The sequence below is a fragment of the Nyctereutes procyonoides genome, unplaced genomic scaffold, assembly GCF_905146905.1.
Source record: "Nyctereutes procyonoides isolate TBG_1078 unplaced genomic scaffold, NYPRO_anot_genome, whole genome shotgun sequence".
Lineage (NCBI taxonomy): Eukaryota > Metazoa > Chordata > Mammalia > Carnivora > Canidae > Nyctereutes > Nyctereutes procyonoides.
The window spans coordinates 67,700,889-67,718,251 of NW_026575052.1; the positions used below are offsets into that span (position 1 = coordinate 67,700,889).

Sequence of the window (17,363 nt, forward strand, 5' to 3'; positions counted from 1 at the left end):
AAATATGAAATGATCACTTAATCTCTAGTGCTGTACATACAATAATGCTATCATTTACAAATAATACTGCCATTTATAAATAACTAATAAAATTATTTTGAAGTAAAGCTTAGAATTTTGATATATAACTAGTATTCTTTTCTTTGACTATAAGTACACATATATTACATAAATAAACTTCAAGTATCAGTTTATAACAAAAATGATAAATCCCTATTAAGCAAGGCAGAGAATGTCATTTTAAATTAATATCAAATAATAAAGTTAGAGATGAATGATCTTTATACACCATAAATGAAGAGACAGTTGTTACATGCTAGCATACTGAAAACATAAATACAACACTCTCATCAATATTATAACTGAACTACATTTAAAATTTTTTCATCCTTTTATTACCTTTAATGCTTTATATTTAAATTATTTTCTTCTAAAGCATCAGTTAGTGAGATCAATCACTTAAAAAGGCACATAAATTGTCCTACTAGCCAGTCATATCTTGTGAATAAATACACCAGAACTTCTCAAACATTAACATGCATAGGAATCACCTGCAATCCAGTTAAAAATCAGTAAGTTTGGGATGATCTAAGATTCTGCATTTCCATAAAGCTCCTCTGTGATGCCAATGCTGTTGGATACTGAACCTCATTTTGAGATACAGGGAATTTCCACCACTCTTTAAGATAATAAGGCCTCCTACATGGCTACTAGCCAAAAACAGTGGTCTCCCTTCATAAACCTTTGGGCTCATTTTCACCTACTCAAATGCATTTTGGATGCTTCCCCGCATCCCAAGTAACATACTAAATTTCACAATCTCCATACATCTTAAACAGGAACAAAAGAATAAAAACTCAACTCTACCACTACCATTGTATTCTACTCTTTTAGAGAACCTGAAGCATCACAGTTTAGGAATCTCCTTGTTCTCTCCCTGCTAACCAGAAAAAGCAAGATTAACAAAAACAAGAAACTAAAAACAAAAAGAAAAACAACTAACCAAAACAACCACCACCACCACCAAGAAACAAAAACATCCACCACTCACGGACATCTTCAACAAAACTAAGCAATAGAGAATTCCCTAAGCCCCCACCAAATAGATGTTTGCAGTAAAACTACTTGATAGCAGCAAAAGCAGCACCACAGCAGTTCTGTGATAAGAGGTATAGAAAGCACAGAGAATTACTAGCAAGCCCAACTCAACATCCAAAAATCAGTTAATGTAATACATCATCCTAACAGAATAAAGGACAAAAGCCACATGATTATCACAACAGACACAAAGTATTGACAAAAATCAAATACTTTCATAATAATGCTGAAGAAATTAAAAATACAAGAGAATTTCCTCAATCTAATAAAGGACATCTACAAAAATTCACAACTAGCATCATAATCAATGTTAAATGACGGAGTGTTTTTTGCTACTAAAATAACAAACAAGACAAAGAGGTCTGCTTTTGCCATCTCTATTTAATATTGTACTGGAAGTTCTTGCCAGGGCAATTAGACAAGAAAAGTAAATAAAAGGCATCCAGACTGAAAAGGAAAAAAAAAATGGTCTCTGTTTGCAAATGACATGCTCTTACATACAAGAAATCCTAATGAATCTACAAAAAAAACTATTAGAATTAACAAAAAGAGGGCACCTGGGTGGCTCAGTAGGTCAAGAGTTTACCTTTGGCTCAGGTCATAATCCTAGGGTCTCCAGATAGAGTCCCACATCAGGCTCTCTACTCAATGGGAAGTCTGTTTCTCCCTCTCCCTCTACCCCTCTCACCCACTCTTGCTCTCTTTCACAAATAAATAAATAAAATCTTTAAAAAAAAAAAAAAGAACAAAAGGTTCAATGAGACTGCAGGATACAAGATCAATAAGCAAAAATTAATTGTATTTCTACAGGCTAACAATGAACAATACAAAATGAAATTAGAAAATAATCTATAATAGCAGCAAAAAGAATAAAATGCTCAGCAGTACACTGGACAAAAGAAGGTATAAGAATTTTATACGGCAGATGACAAAACATTTTTCAAAGAAATTAAAGAACTAAATAAATGGATTGGAAGACAATACTGTTGTGATGACAAAATACTCCTCAAAATGACCTACAATTTGGTGCAATCCCTACCAGAATCCTAGGTGACACCTTTATGCAAAAATTGACCGGCTGATTCAAAAATTCATATGGAAATGCAAAAGATCCAGGATGGTCAAAATAATCTTGAAAAAGAACAAAGCTGAATAGTTCATACTTCCTGATTTCAAAACTTACTATGCATCTGAACTATGAAAAAGCCCATGTGACACAGATACATCTGTTTTACTGGGCCTAAGTGGCTCCTTTCAATACCATTCTTTGCTAAAAAAAAAAAAAAAAAGTCAAGATTGCAAACTATGAAACACTCAAATACTTTAACCCTGGTTATTACATTTCTAATATTATTTCTTACAGATACATTTTCTCTTTTATTAAATGACATTTGTACAGGGTTACTTTCAGCAGCTTTTGAAGACCAGAAGAGGAAACAAATGTAACACTGTATGTTAACTACACTGGAATTAAAATAAAAGCTTAATATAAAAAAGAGAGGAGGAAGCAATCTAAATGTCCATTAGAATTATACAGGTTAAATAAATTATGGTACAGGTCCATATTCCTTATAACCCTTGCATCTGCAACCCTTGCAGATATGATTTAAAATCCAGTTTTCTAAATTTGCAAAGGTCATACACTGTATGTACTATATATTATGTAACATCTTCAATAGAGTCTAGGCAGCTCCCACTAAAAAAACTAATAATAAAGAAAATTTTTACAGCAAAACATATGGGTAGTCACACTAAATAGAATAAATATTTAAAACAGCCTAGTGTAGGGATCCTTGGGTGGCTCAGCAGTTTAGCGCCTGCCTTTAGCCCAGGGCATGATCCTGGAATAGGATCAAGTCCCACATCAGGCTCCCTGCATGGAGCCTGCTTCTACCTCTGCCTGTGTCTCTGCCTGCCTCTCTCTCTCTGTGTCTCTCATGAATAAATGAATAAAATCTTTAAAAAATAAAAATAAAACAGCCTAGTGTCAAATCAGGTCAGGGTGGGCTGCTCAATTAGTTCATGTCAGGATAGGCTTTTTTTTTTTTTTTTAATTTTTATTTATTTATGATAGTCACACACAGGGAGAGAGAGAGAGAGGTAGAGACATAGGCAGAGGGAGAAGCAGGCTCCATGCACTGGGAGCCCGATGTGGGATTCAATCCCGGGTCTCCAGGATCGCGCCCTGGGCCAAAGGCAGGCACCAAACCGCTGCGCCACCCAGGGATCCCAGGATAGGCTTTACTTTCAAATGAGTCACCAAAAAATAGCTGGTTTATCAAGGTTTTTGAATTTTAAATTATAACTTAGGGATTATGGATCTGAGCCTTTACTATCATTATTCCTTGTCTTTATAATTAGCTGTTTAAACATTTGCCTTTAACCGGCTTACATACTACTAAAAACAGGTCCAGATTTACTTCCCTCTAAATCCTAACAACATGCTTCATACAGAGGAAATAATATTTTTTCTGCATTGAATAGCATGACTTATAAAGAAGATTATTTGTTAAAATGTGTTTCTTTAGGCAAATCAGATATAGAGGATGTGATTATAAGAGTGTTATCCTCAGTGAGCATTATAGCAGTTACTACTGCAGACACAAACTGCAGATCTTATGACACACAGGAAGGTAACTGTTCTGAAACCCCTGATTTCTGTCAGTTAGTAAAAGATACCTTGTAAATAGGGATTCCAGGAAAATAAAACATATTTTTTATTTGAAATAATTCTTACAGGCTCATTTCACTCTGCTTTCAAAAAAAAATTTTTAAAGAGTAATGTTTATACTTAATGCCAGCAAATTTGCCTATTATTCAATTCCTGCTAATACGTGAAAGATAAGCCTTTCAATTCTTTCCTGAGAACACAAAATTAGAATTCTAAAAAAAAAAAAAAGACCAAGCTAAGTGAATTCACTGGTGTCTTGTTTTAGATCGTTACACTATATAAGCTATATTATAAACATATCTACATTAAAATTAGCTAGAAAATCATTTCAGCTATGGCACCATTAATGTAATACAGAAAGCAAACCAGAAGTATGATGATCAAAATAAAATCATAAAATGTTATAATCTTGTATATATTTGGTGAGCCACCTGTCAGGTTTTAATAATTGAAGGGTTAAAATTTGAGTGTTTATATTATTTTTGAACTTTATGTAATGTATTTGCTTGAAATGAAAACTCTTGAGTGACCAGCTTTTAAGTTAAATTTGTGTAAAATTCTTTTGGCATGTAAATTTTAAACAAAACGTTTACATGTATTTCATTATTCCTACCTTCTAAGTATTTAGAGATTTTCTCCAGTCGGACTGGCATGTGAAAGTAAAAAAAAATTAGACATATAAATATTAATGCATGCATAATACATCAGTTGCTGGATTTAAAAACAAGGTAAAACATTCCAACCTGAGGTTAAATCAGAAGTTCTGCCACACTTTTTGTCTTCTACAATTTCATAAAATGGACCTATGACATGTAGCAACTCTTCAACTTTCTCAGTCATTGGCATAGTTTCAAGAATCTGTAATCAAAAGAAACAAACCTTATGAAATCACAAACTACTACTATGGTCTACACTATTACCAAATAACACAATATTTACAATTTATTTAGCAATAATTTTGAGATTTCAAGTTCATTTATAGATTTCCCAAAGTATCTACATTAATTACATAAACTGTATACTCTTTCAGGAAAATTTCAAGTATATTAAAGACTTTATTAAAAAGTGTCTTCATCAAGTGCCTGGGTGGCACAGCCAGTTAAGCATCTGCCGTCTACTCAGGTCATGATCCCAGGGTCCTGGGATCAGGTACCTCACTGGCTCCCTGTTCAGCGGGGAGTATGCTTTTCCCTCTCCCTCTGCCGCTCCCCCTGCTTGTGCTCTCTCTCTCTCTCTCTCTGTGAAATAAATAAATAAAATCTTAAATAAGTAAATAAAAGTGTCTTCACTTTGAAGACTGTTTTACATAAACTTCTTTTAAAATTTTATACAATAACCCATAAATTGTGCATTAAAAACCATTCTCTAAGGTCATGTTTCTAAAAGGGCATAAAAGGAAAGTAGGAAATGGTTGTCATTTTCACACCTATGGGCCAATTTAGAATCATCAAATTTAAAGAGCAAGGTAAATTAATTTCAAGTAAATGGCCATCAACTGGTAACTGATAAAAGAAAGTATTTCCATATAGGAGATATTTTGCAGATATTTAAAAAGAATAAGGTTAGCTTTGTGTGTGCTGATTGGGAAAACATCTGAATTTTTTTTATAAGCAAAAAGGTAGTTAGTGAACAGTAGGAATATGATACCATTATTGGTTCTTCTTTTTTTTTAATTTTTATTTATTTATGATAGTCAGAGAGAGAGAGAGAGAGAGAGAGAGAGGCAGAGACACAGGCAAAGGGAGAAGCAGGCTCCATGCACCGGGAGCCCGACATGGGATTCGATCCCGGGTCTCCAGGATCGCGCCCTGGGCCAAAGGCAGGCGCCAAACCGCTGTGCCACCCAGGGATCCCAAGGTTCTTCTCTTTTTAAATAAGAAGATATACATATATGTGTTTTCTGAATCAATCTATAAAATAGAATTAAAAGTAATTAGACTCAAAGAATTAACGTGGAGGGAATAGGAAAGACTCTTTTCATTTTTTTTTTGATGTTTGGATTTTTTTCATTTACATTTATTACTTTTACTACTAAGATGAACACATTTATTACTTTAAGCAACCAAAGTCCTATATCATTTTTGCATATTTTTCAGCTTATATACAGTTTTAAAGTGGCCACTTATACCTTTAAAATTAAGAAGCTCAGACTCGTCAGTCACCGCCCTGCTTTATTGTTGGCTTACTGCCTATATTTCAGAACAATACAATGTAAGCTCAGTGGAACAGGGCCTTCATCTGGTTTTAATCACTCCTGTATTTCCAGTGTCTAGCACATACAAGGAATTTAATCAACAAGGCGGAGGTATGTTGGGAGATTATACAGGATGAACTATGCTAAAAATAACTAGTTATAGTGATTATAATGTGATCTGAGAGCTAATAGTAAATTACCTAATTGCTGTTCCTATCAATGAATAGAACTGAAAAAAATTGCTTTAACCATAAAATATCTTTTTTAGAAGGGAGTACTTGTTACTGTGAGGCTGGGGATATTAGGGAGGGCATTTTTATAGTTTAATATAGATATATGATCTGGAATATATATGGATTTTAACAGATTCAACCCCAAAACTGAAACCATTAGGTAATGTTTATTTTGATATGACCAAAGTCACAGCTACTACATGGCAGAGATATAATTCAAACACAAGTCAGCATCCTTTACACTATTTAATACTAGAATAGTGTATGTATACAAAGATTCAATGGAATCTGGTAAGCTAGCCATATATTCCATCTTGACCCACTCCACCCAAAACTTCCTTTGATCCTGTTTCAAACCAGATCTCTTTTAGTTATCTCTCAATTAAATATTACTCTAAAAAGTCTATCAAATTTGTCTTTAAGTAGAGCTACTCAAATCTGTTTCAGTTCATACCCCGTAACGGACTGAATTATGGATTTCAAATGTCAGAAATAAAAATATGTAGTATGTGCTAGTGCTAGGCAAATCTAAGCAGAGTTATTTTTCTTTCAATAAGCTAGAATTTGGGATGACTGTGTGGCTCAGCGGTTTACCACCTGCCTTCGGCCCAGGGCGTGATCCTGCAGTCCCAGGATCAAGTCCCACATTGGGCTCCCTGCATGACGCCTGCTTCTCCCTCTGCCTGTGTCTCTGCCTCTCTCTCCTCTCTCTCTCTCTCATGAATAAATAAAATCTTAAAAAAAGAAAAAGAATTTCAATAGTCAATAAAATTAGGACACAAGCAGTCACAGCAAGATATAGACAGAATTTAAGAGATTACTCTCTGAAGAAAAAACTAAAAATACGAAACCCAAGAAGAATGATCTTAGTCATCTGCAAAATTCTCTCCCTCACTCCAATGCTGAAATAAAAGAAATGGCATGTGCACGCACACACACGCATGATACTGGCAGGGACAGACACAGAGAGACAAGCGGAGCCAGGCAAACCTCAGTCTAGGTAACTACTCCTAGAGAAGATTTTATTTACAGTATAAGTGAATTAAATCAATTCAATTCGATTATAACCTATCCAAATGAAAACTGTTTGGTGAGCTGCACAGATTCTATAAAAGTGGCATCTGTGGGGTGCCTAGGTGACTCAGTTGGTTAAGTGTCTGCCGTTAGCTCAGGTCATGATCCCAGGGTCCCAGGATTCAGCCCCACTTCAAGCTCCCTGCTCAGCAGGTAGTTTGCTTCTCCCTCTCCCTCTGCCCTTCACCCTGCTTATGCTTCTCTCAAATAAAATCTTATTAAAAAAAAAAAAAAACAGCACCCAAAGCACAGTAATTTTTCCAGTTCTCCAGCACATTTTCTTGATAAGAAACATCATTTCTGTATGATAAAAATATACTATCAGAGGCACAGATACACTGTATTGTAAAGCAAAGATTAAATTGCTCAGATTTTTTTTTGATCAAATGAACAGATCTCTTAATGCCATCCAAATCTCAGTGTTCTACACTCTGTTCAATAGACAATCTTAGCAATCATTCATCCAGTTTCCCAAGTGCCTCTGACATTTTGAGGAGTGTCCTATATCTTAATCAGGAGTATGCTGCACACTTGAAAAATATAACACCCTCTGTAAGTTAAAGAATTAGCATTCTGGGGGAAAAAATTAGTATTCTGGTTTTTCTCCAAATCTCCAAAAGGTGGTTATCATCTGTCAACCCTTAGAAAAGAAAGCCAATGTTCTGGACTTGGCAGAGCTACAGACCAGACCCTCATTCATGGTGACTTTCAGGTTCCATCCTTTATGAGACTCTATTCTAATCTTCCCTCTGGTACAGCGATTATCCCATCCTCTTAGAAATCCCGAAATGATTAGTCTGAGGTTATGCTGGGGCATTATTATTTTTTTTAAAACAAGATCCCCCTAGTGATTCCAATGTGCAGCCAGAGTTGAGGACACTGATCTCTCTTTACATCCAACAGACATACTGCATATTATTCAAGTTTTGTTTTGGCTGAATTCTCTAGAAACCCTCATTAACATAGCCTATATAATTTGGGGCTGGCTGACTGGCTCGGTTGAGCATGCAACTCGATCATGGAGTTCTAAATTTGAGCCCCACATTGAGTGTAGCGATTACTTAAAAATAAAATCTTTAAAAGAACAACAGATAGCCTGTAAAATTTGTACAGAAAATAGAATTTTGTATTTCCTTTTGATTATGAAAATTAACTTTATTTAAAAGAACTACAGATTTTTCCCTCAAACCACATTACTTTTTTTGTTCCCTTAAAGCTAAAATCCTATTAATTTAAAAGAATTTTTGATTCCAGCAACTTTTTTTAAATTTTTTTTTAATTTTTATTTATTTATGATAGTCAGAGAGAGAGAGAGAGAGGCAGAGACACAGGCAAAGGGAGAAGCAGGCTCCATGCACCGGGAGCCTGACGTGGGATTCGATCCCGGGTCTCCAGGATCGCGCCCTGGGCCAAAGGCAGGCGCCAAACCGCTGTGCCACCCAGGGATCCCAATTCCAGCAACTTTTTAAATGATATTCCACTGGACAGTTTATAGATTACAAAAGCAATTTTCTATAAAATATTATCTATTAGGGACACCTGGGTAGCTCAGAGATTGAATGTCTGCCTTCAGCACAGGGCGTGATCCCAGGGTACAGAATCAAGTCCCGCATCAGGCTCCCTGTGAGGAGCCTAGAACTCTGCCTATGTCTGTGCCTCTCTCTCTGTGTCTCTCACGAATAAATAAAATCTTTTTAAAAATATCTATTATAAAATATAAATTAAATGGATTAGTTCCTTTTTCTCAAAAAAAGGTTTTATTTTATTATTTATTCGTGAGAGACACACAGAGAGAGAGAGGCAGAGACACAGGCAGAGGGAGCAGGCTCCATACAGGAAGCCCTATGTGGGACTTGATCCCGGGACTCCAGGATCACACCCTGGGCAGAAGGCAGGCACTGAACTGCCGAACCACCCAAGGATCCCAATGGACAAGTTCCCTAAACATGTGAATGCAAAAGCAAAAGAATGAGATTTATAATACAAGAGTAATTCTAAAGAGCAATAGCACACTTAACTATATTTAAAATATAATTTAAATTCCTAATTGGTTGTTAATTAATTACAATTACAAAAAGTCCCATATTCAGTAACCTAATCTTTGGGATAATGTACCATCCCACACCATTATCTAATATATATATATATTTATATACATGTATATTTTATAATCTATAGACCCGATGTGGGGGTTGAATTCACAACCCTGAGATCAAGAATTGGATGCTCTACTGACTAAGCCAGCCAGGTCCTTCCACCCTCTGCCACATCATTATTTAAAAGCATACAATTTTATCTACTGATGTCCACAAAGCAAAACTCTGCAAATACTTTAAAAAATGAATCAAATTTTCAATTGATTAGTATCCTAACACTTTAGATTTATCTCTAAAAGTCTACCAAAATTTTATTATATTCACCTTCTGAAAAATGAAATTTTAAAAGTCTGAATGGATGGGACACCTGGGTGGCTCAGCAGCTGACTGCCTTTGGCTCAGGGTGTGATCCTAGATTCCAAGGATCAAGTCCTGCATCAGGCTACTTGCATGGAGCCTGCTTCTCTTCTGTCTTGTCTATGTCTCTGCCTCTCTGTGTCTCTCATGAATAAATAAATAAGTAAATCTTAAAAAAAAATTAAAAGTATATTCTTGAATTAGAGAAGTAGTTATAGAAATCTATGGTTACAGTTAAAGTATCTTAAGACAGCTAAAAGGCAGCAGTATAGTTTAAAACCGTATCCCTCCCATTTTAACCTGTAACTACATCATTAATTCATCAAATTGGATAGGAAAAATGGGTAAATTTTACCTGATGTGTCTATTCAACTTTACATTATAGGAGTGTGCCCCCAAATCAGAATATTTAAAATAATAAAAAGGAATAGTTAACAAACCAAAAAGGCTTTAGATTTTCTCTCTGCTTTTGAAAGGTTCCTTTGTTGTTGTGCTACTGATACAGTTAACAGTATCTGTTATAGATAAACCACGTCCACTAAATAAAAACTGTGACAATTTAACAAAGGGCACAACTTTGCGCAATGCAGAAGAAAACAAAATAAAACAAAACAAATGAGTCTCAATCACCTCACAAAAATTACTTATAGAAATTAACACTGGGATTTTGGTACATATACAAGACATGGGTTTTTGGGTTTTTTTGTTTTTTTTCTGCCTTGTTTTAATTTGTGATGGTGGAAGTTAGTACCTTCTAAAATACGACCAACATACACTCAGAACCAAGTGGAACACTGTAATTCTGTGAGATTATATTCTTTCTTTCTTCCCTCTTTTATCTTGTTTATGTTTTTGTGGTCAATGTTGGGGCTTTATATAATAAGTATTGCTGGTTCATATAAATTTGGAATTGAGCAACTTCTAACATAGGGAACAAAATACACTGAGAACCAAGAGGATCACCCTATAGGACTCCTCAGGTAGACTACATTCTCTCTCCATTACTACTTCCTCACAAACACCATCCCCCCCACCTTTTAATTTTTTTCTTTTCCCTCTTTTCTCTACTTTTACTTTTTTTTGTTTTTAGTTTTTAGTTTTTAGCTATTTATTTTTATTGCTGTGTTTTAAAATTTGTTTTTGACTCCAGTGGTCCTTCGGTTATATTTTGTTCTGGTCTTCTTTTTCTTTTATTTTCTGATCTCTGACCTCTTCAGAATCATCAAGGGTGTATTTTACTTAGGTTGTGGTTGATATTTTTGACTCAGCCCCCTCAAACAGCCACTCTTACCCTGGACAAAATGACGAGAAGGAAGAATTCACTGCAAAAGAAATAACAGGAAACAGTACCCTCTGCTACAGAGTTACAGAATTGAATTTCAATACAATGTCAGAAATTTAACTCAGAAGCACAATTATTAAGCTACTAGTGGTTCTATAAAAAAGCATAAAGGAATCAAGATACTTCATGACTGCAGAATTTAGATCTAATCAGGCCAAAATGAAAAATAGACTAAATGAGATGCAATCCAAATTGCAGGTCCTAACGATGAGGGTTAATGAGGTGGAAGAAAGAGTGAGCGACATAGAAGACATGTTGATGGTAAGGAAGGAAGCTGAGGAAAAAAGAGAAAAACAATTAAGAGCCCATGACGAAAGGCTTAGGGAAATAAATGATAGCTTGAGAAGGAAGAATATATGTCTAATTGGGGTTCCAGAAGAGGCTGAGAGAGAGAGAGAGAGATCACGAAGTATATTTGCGCAAATCATAGCTGAGAACTTCCCAAATCTGGGGAAGGAAACAGGCATTCATCCAAGAGATAGGAACCCCCACTAAAATTCAATAAAAACCATTCAACACCTCAACATTTAATAGTGAAACTTGCAAATTTCAAAGATAAAGAGAAAATTCTTAAAGCAGTGTGAGACAAGAGATTCTTAACTTATATGGGGAGAAATATCAGATTAACAGCAGACCACTCCACAGAGACCTGGCAGGCCAGTAAGGGCTGGCAGGATATATTCAGGGTCCTAAATGACAAGAACATGGAGCCAAGAATACTCTATCCAGCAAGGCTCTCATTCAGAATAGAAGGAGAGATAAAGAGCTTCCAAAATAGGCAGAAACTGAAAGAATATGTGACCACCAAACTGGCTCTGCAAGAAATATTAAGGGGGACCTTGTAAAAGAGGGAGTCTAAAGAAACAATCCACAAAAACAGGGACTGAATAGGTATTACAACACTAAATCAATATCTTTCAATAGGTACTCTGAAAGTGAATGGGCTAAATGATCCCATCAAAAGACACAGGGTTTCAGACTGGATAAAAAAGCAAGACAAATCAATTTGTTGTCTACAAGAGACTCATTTTAGACCTAAGGACACCTCCAGCCTGAAAATGAAGGGGTAGAGAACCATTTACCATTCAAATGGTCCTCAAAAGAAAGCTGGGGTAGCAATCTTCATATCAGATAAAGTTTATCCCAAAGACTGTAGTAAGAGGTGAACAGGGACACTATACCATACTTAAAGGGTCTATCCAATAAGAAGACCTAACAATATTTATGCCCCTAATGTGGGACCTGCCAAGTACATCAATCAATTAATAACCAAAGGAAAGAGATACTTAGATAATAATACACTAATAGAAGGAGACTTCAGCATAGCACTTTCAGCAAATGACATATATTCTGGGCAGAACATCACCAAAGAAACAAGGGCCTTTAATAATACACTGGGCCAAACAGATTTCCCAGATATATACAGAACTTCCCACCCAGACACAACTGAAAACACATTTTTCTCAAGTGCACATGGAACTTTTTCCAGAATAGACCACATACTGGGACACAAATCAGGTCTCAACCTATACCAAAAGATTGGGAATGTCCCCTATGTATTTTCAGACCACAATGCTTTGAAACTAGACTCAATGACAAGAAATTTGGAAGAAACTCAAACACGTGGAGGTGAAAGAGCATTCTACTAAAAGACGAATGCGTCAACCAGGAAATTAGAGAAGAAATAAAAAGATTCATGGAAAATAATGAAAATGAATATACAACCATTCAAAATATTGGAGATACCAAAAGTGCTCCTAAGGGGGCAATACATAGCAATACAAGCCTCCCTCAAAAAATTGGAAAAAACACAAATACACAGGCTAACCTTGCACCTAAACAAATTGGAGAAAGAACAGCAAGTAAAACCTATACCAAGCAGAAGAAGAGAGATAATAAAGGTTCAAGCAGAACTCAATGAACTACAGATCAGAAGAACTGTAGAACAGATCAACAAAACCAGGACCTGATTCTTTTAAGCAATTAATAAGATAGATAAACCATTAGCCAGTCTTATTGAAAAGAAAAGACTCTAATAAAATCACGAATGAAAGAGGAGAGATCACAACGAGTTCCAAGGAAATACAAACGACTTTAAAAACATTATGAGCAGCTATATGTCAACAAATTAGGCAATCTAGAAGAAATGGATACATTTCTGAAAAACCACAAATTACCAAAACTGGAACAGGAAGAAACAGAACCTGAACAGGCCAGTAACCAGCGAGGAACTTGAAGCAGTCATCAGAAACCTCCCAAGACACAAAAGCCCAGGGCCAGATGGCTTCCCAGGGGAATTGTCAAACGTTTAAAGAAGAAATAATACCTATTCTACTAAAGCTGTTTCGAAGGATAGAAAGGGACAGAATACTTACAAATTTGTTTTATAAGGCCACATTACCTTGATTCCAAAACCAAAGACCCCACCAAAAAAAAAGTATAGACCAATATCCCTGATGAACACAAATGCAAAAATTCTCAACAAGATACAAGCCAATAGGATCCAGGTGGCTCAGCGGTTTAGCGCCACCTTCAGCCTGATCCTGGAGACGTGAGATCGAGTATGACATCAGGCTCCCTGCATGGAGCCGGTTTCTCCCTCTGCCTGTGTCTCTGCCTATCTCTCTCTCTCTCTCTCTCTCTCTCTCTTCTCTCTCTGTGTCTCTCATGAATAAATAAATAAAATTTTTAAAAATCCAACAGTATATTAAGAAAATTATTCACCATGACCAAGTGGGATTTATCCCCGGGATGCAAGGCTGGTTCAACACTCCTAAAACAGCCAATGTGATAGATCACATCAACAAGAGAAAAAACAAGAACCATATGATCCTCTCAACAGATGCAGGGAAAGCATTTGACAAAATGCAGCATCCATTCCTGATCAAAACTCTTCAGAGTATAGGTACAGAAGGAACATTCCTCAGCATCTTAAAAGCCATTTATGAGAAGCCCTCAGCAAATATCATTCTCAATGGGGAAACACTGGGAGCCTTTCCCCTAAGATCAGGAACATGACAGGGATGTCTACTCTCACCACTGCTATTCAACATAGTACTATAAGTCCTAGCCTCAGCAATCAGATAACAAAAAGAAATTAAAAAAAAAAAGAAATAAAAGGCATTCAAATTGGCAAAGAAGTAGTCAAACTCTCCCTCTTTGCAGATGACATGATACTGGACACAGAAAACCCAAAAGACTCCACCCAAAGATTGCTAGAACTCATACAGCAATTTGGCATTGTGGCAGGATACAAAATCAATGCCCAGAAATCAGTGGCATTTCTATACACTACCAATGAAACTGAAGGAAGAGAAATTAAGAAGGAGTCAATCACATTTACAAGTGCACCCAAAAGCATAAGATACCTAGGAATAGGGATCCCTGGGTGGCGCAGCGGTTTGGCGCCTGCCTTTGGCCCAGGGCGCAATCCTGGAGACCCGGGATCGAGTCCCACGTCGGGCTCCCGGTGCGTGGAGCCTGCTTCTCCCTCTGCCTGTGTCTCTGACTCTCTCTCTCTCACTGTGTGCCTATCATAAATAAAATTTAAAAAAAAAAAGATACCTAGGAATAAACCTAACCAAAGAGGTAAAGGATCTATACCCTAAAAACTACAGAACACTTCTGAAAGAAATTGAGGAAGACACAAAAAGATGGAAAAACATTCCATGCTCAAAGACTGGAAGAATAAATATTGTGAAAATATCTATGCTACCCAGGGCAATTTACACATTTAATGCAATCCCTACCAAAATACCATGGATGTTCTTCACAGAGTTGGAACAAATCATCTTAAGATTTGTGTGGAATCAGAAAAGATCCCGAATAGTCAGAGGAATACTGAAAAAGAAAACCAATGCCAGGGGCATCACAATGATGATTTCAAGCTGTCTAACAAAGCTGTGATCATCAAGACAGTGTGGTACTGGCACAAAATCAGACACATAGATCAATGGAACAGAATAGAGAATCCAGATGTGGACCCTCAGCTTTACGGTCAACTAATATTCAACAAAGCAGGAAAGACTCCACTGGAAAAAGGACAGTCTCTTCAATAAATGGTGCTGGGAAAATTGGACAGCCACATGCAGAATGAAACTGGACCATTCTTTTACACCATACAGAAAGATAAACTCAAAATGGATGAAAGATCTAAATGTGAGACAAGAATACATCAGAATCCTAAAGGAGAACATAGGCAACACCCTTTTTGAACTTGGCCACAGCAACTTCTTGCAAGATACATCTATAAAGGCCAAGGAAACAAAAGCAAAAATGAACTATCCCAATAGTTATCTTCTATCTTTTATCTTAATCAAGATAAAAAGTTTCTGCACAGCAAAAGAAACAGTCAACAAAACTAAAAGACAACCTAGAGAATGGGAAAAGGTATTTGTAAATGACATATCAGATAAAGGACTAGTATCCAAGATCTGTAAAGAACTTATTAAACTCAACACCCAAAAAACAAATAATCCAATCGTGAAATGGGCAGAAGACAAGAACAGAAATTTCACCAAAGAAGACATACACATGGCCAACAAGCACATGAGAAAATGCTGTGCATCACTTGCCATCAGGGAAATACAAATCAAAACCACAATGAGATACCACCTCACACCAGTGAGAATGGTGAAAATTAACAAGATAGGAAACAACAAATGTTGGAGAGGATGTGGAGAAAGGGGAACCCTCTTGCACTGTTGGTGGCAATGTGAACTGGTACAGCCACTCTGAAAAATGTGTGGAGGTTCTTCATAGAGTTGAAAATAGAGCTACCCTATGACCTATATCCTATACCCTATATACCCTTTGGATATACCCCAAAGATACAGATGCAGTGAAAAACTGAGACACCTGCACCCCAATGTTTATAGCAGCAATGTCCGCAATAGCAAACTATGGAAGGAGCCTTGATGTCCTTTGACAGATGAAGGGATAGAGAAGATGTGGTCTATATATACAATGGAATATTACTCAGGCATTAGAAACGATGAATACCCATCATTTGCTTTGACGTGGATGGAACTGAAGGGTATTTATACTGAATGAAGTAAGTCAATCAGAGGACAATCATTACATGGTTTTACTCATACGAGGAATATAAGAAATAGTGAAATGAAATGGATTATAAGGGAAAGGAAGGGAACTGAGTGAGAGGGAGGCAAACCATGAGAGGCTCCTAACTCTGGGAAATGAACAAAGGGTTGTGGAAGGGAAGGTGGGAGGGGGGTTAGGGTAACTGGGTGACGAACACTGAGGAGGGCACTTTATAGGATGAGCACTGGGTGTTATACTCTATGTTGGCAAATCAAACTTCAACAAAAACAAATGAAAAAAAAAAAGAAATTAACACTGGCAAACAAGCTGGCAAAAGAAGTGTTCCTTTTTACAGATCTTCTTTATGTTCAAAGATAACCTATTTAAGATTATAAAACAGACCTAAACTTCACAATGTCTTTTTTTTTTTTTTAAGATTTTATTTATTTATTCACAAGAGACACAGTGAGAGAGGCAGAGGCAGAGACTTAGGCAGAGGGAGAAGCAGGCTCCTTGGGGAGCCTGATGCAGGACTCAGTCCCAGGACCCCAGGATCACAACCTGAGCCAAATGTAGATGCTTAACCACTGAGCCACCCATGCATCTTTAAATTTCACAATTTCTTTTTTTTTTTTTTAATACTATTTATTTATTCATGAGAGACACAGAGAGACAGGCAGAGACGCAGGCAGAGGGAGATGCAGGCTCCATGCAGGGAGCTCGACGTGGGACTAGATCCTGGGCCTCCAGGATCACACCCTGGCCCAAAGGCAGGTGCTCCACTGAGCCATCCAGGCATCCCAAATTTCACAATTTCTGATCCAGTTCCAACACAGCAATGGTGCTTTATAAAAAGACACTAAGAGTATCTTTAAAATCATGATTTCTTCATAAATTTGCTCCTCAAAAAATCCCTTGAGTAGACTTAAGAAAGCTAGTCAGTAAGGAAAGCTGTCCTTACCAATTACCAGAGAGATTAAAAGCATCCTTATCTTATTTTGTTTCTGAAGGATCTCTGCATTCAAGGAAAAGAAATCCTTGTTATTAAGAAATCCCATGATGTATTTCAATTTGTGAGTCAAACTCGACGAAAACACTGATGGGCAGGGTTGTTAGCTATTTCTCCTAAATAAAAAGTTCCAAAGCAGAAATGCTTTCAAGGTTGCTCAGGTATTCCCCAGATTCCTGAGGAAGGGGCTTCAATATTTCAAAAGATTCCTATTTCTACATTTTCTGAAGAAGCTGACTATGGACAAAT

The 17,363-nt window shown here is 36.6% G+C and overlaps 1 protein-coding gene across 9 annotated transcripts in view; it reads right to left on the bottom strand.

Annotated features, from left to right (window-relative positions):
• Nucleotides 1-17,363, bottom strand: part of ACBD5 (acyl-CoA binding domain containing 5) — a 48,527-nt gene that overhangs the window by 22,522 nt on the left and 8,642 nt on the right. For 7 of the 9 annotated variants that reach the window (XM_055331342.1, XM_055331344.1, XM_055331341.1 and 4 more), the window contains exons 5-6: nt 4,513-4,627; nt 4,383-4,415 (exon numbers count right to left, since the gene is read on the bottom strand). In XM_055331342.1, the coding sequence (XP_055187317.1) occupies nt 4,383-4,415; nt 4,513-4,627 (148 nt within the window). The remainder of the gene's footprint in view (nt 1-4,382; nt 4,416-4,512; nt 4,628-17,363) is intronic. The other 2 variants (XM_055331337.1, XM_055331338.1) reach the window with 1 other exon arrangement.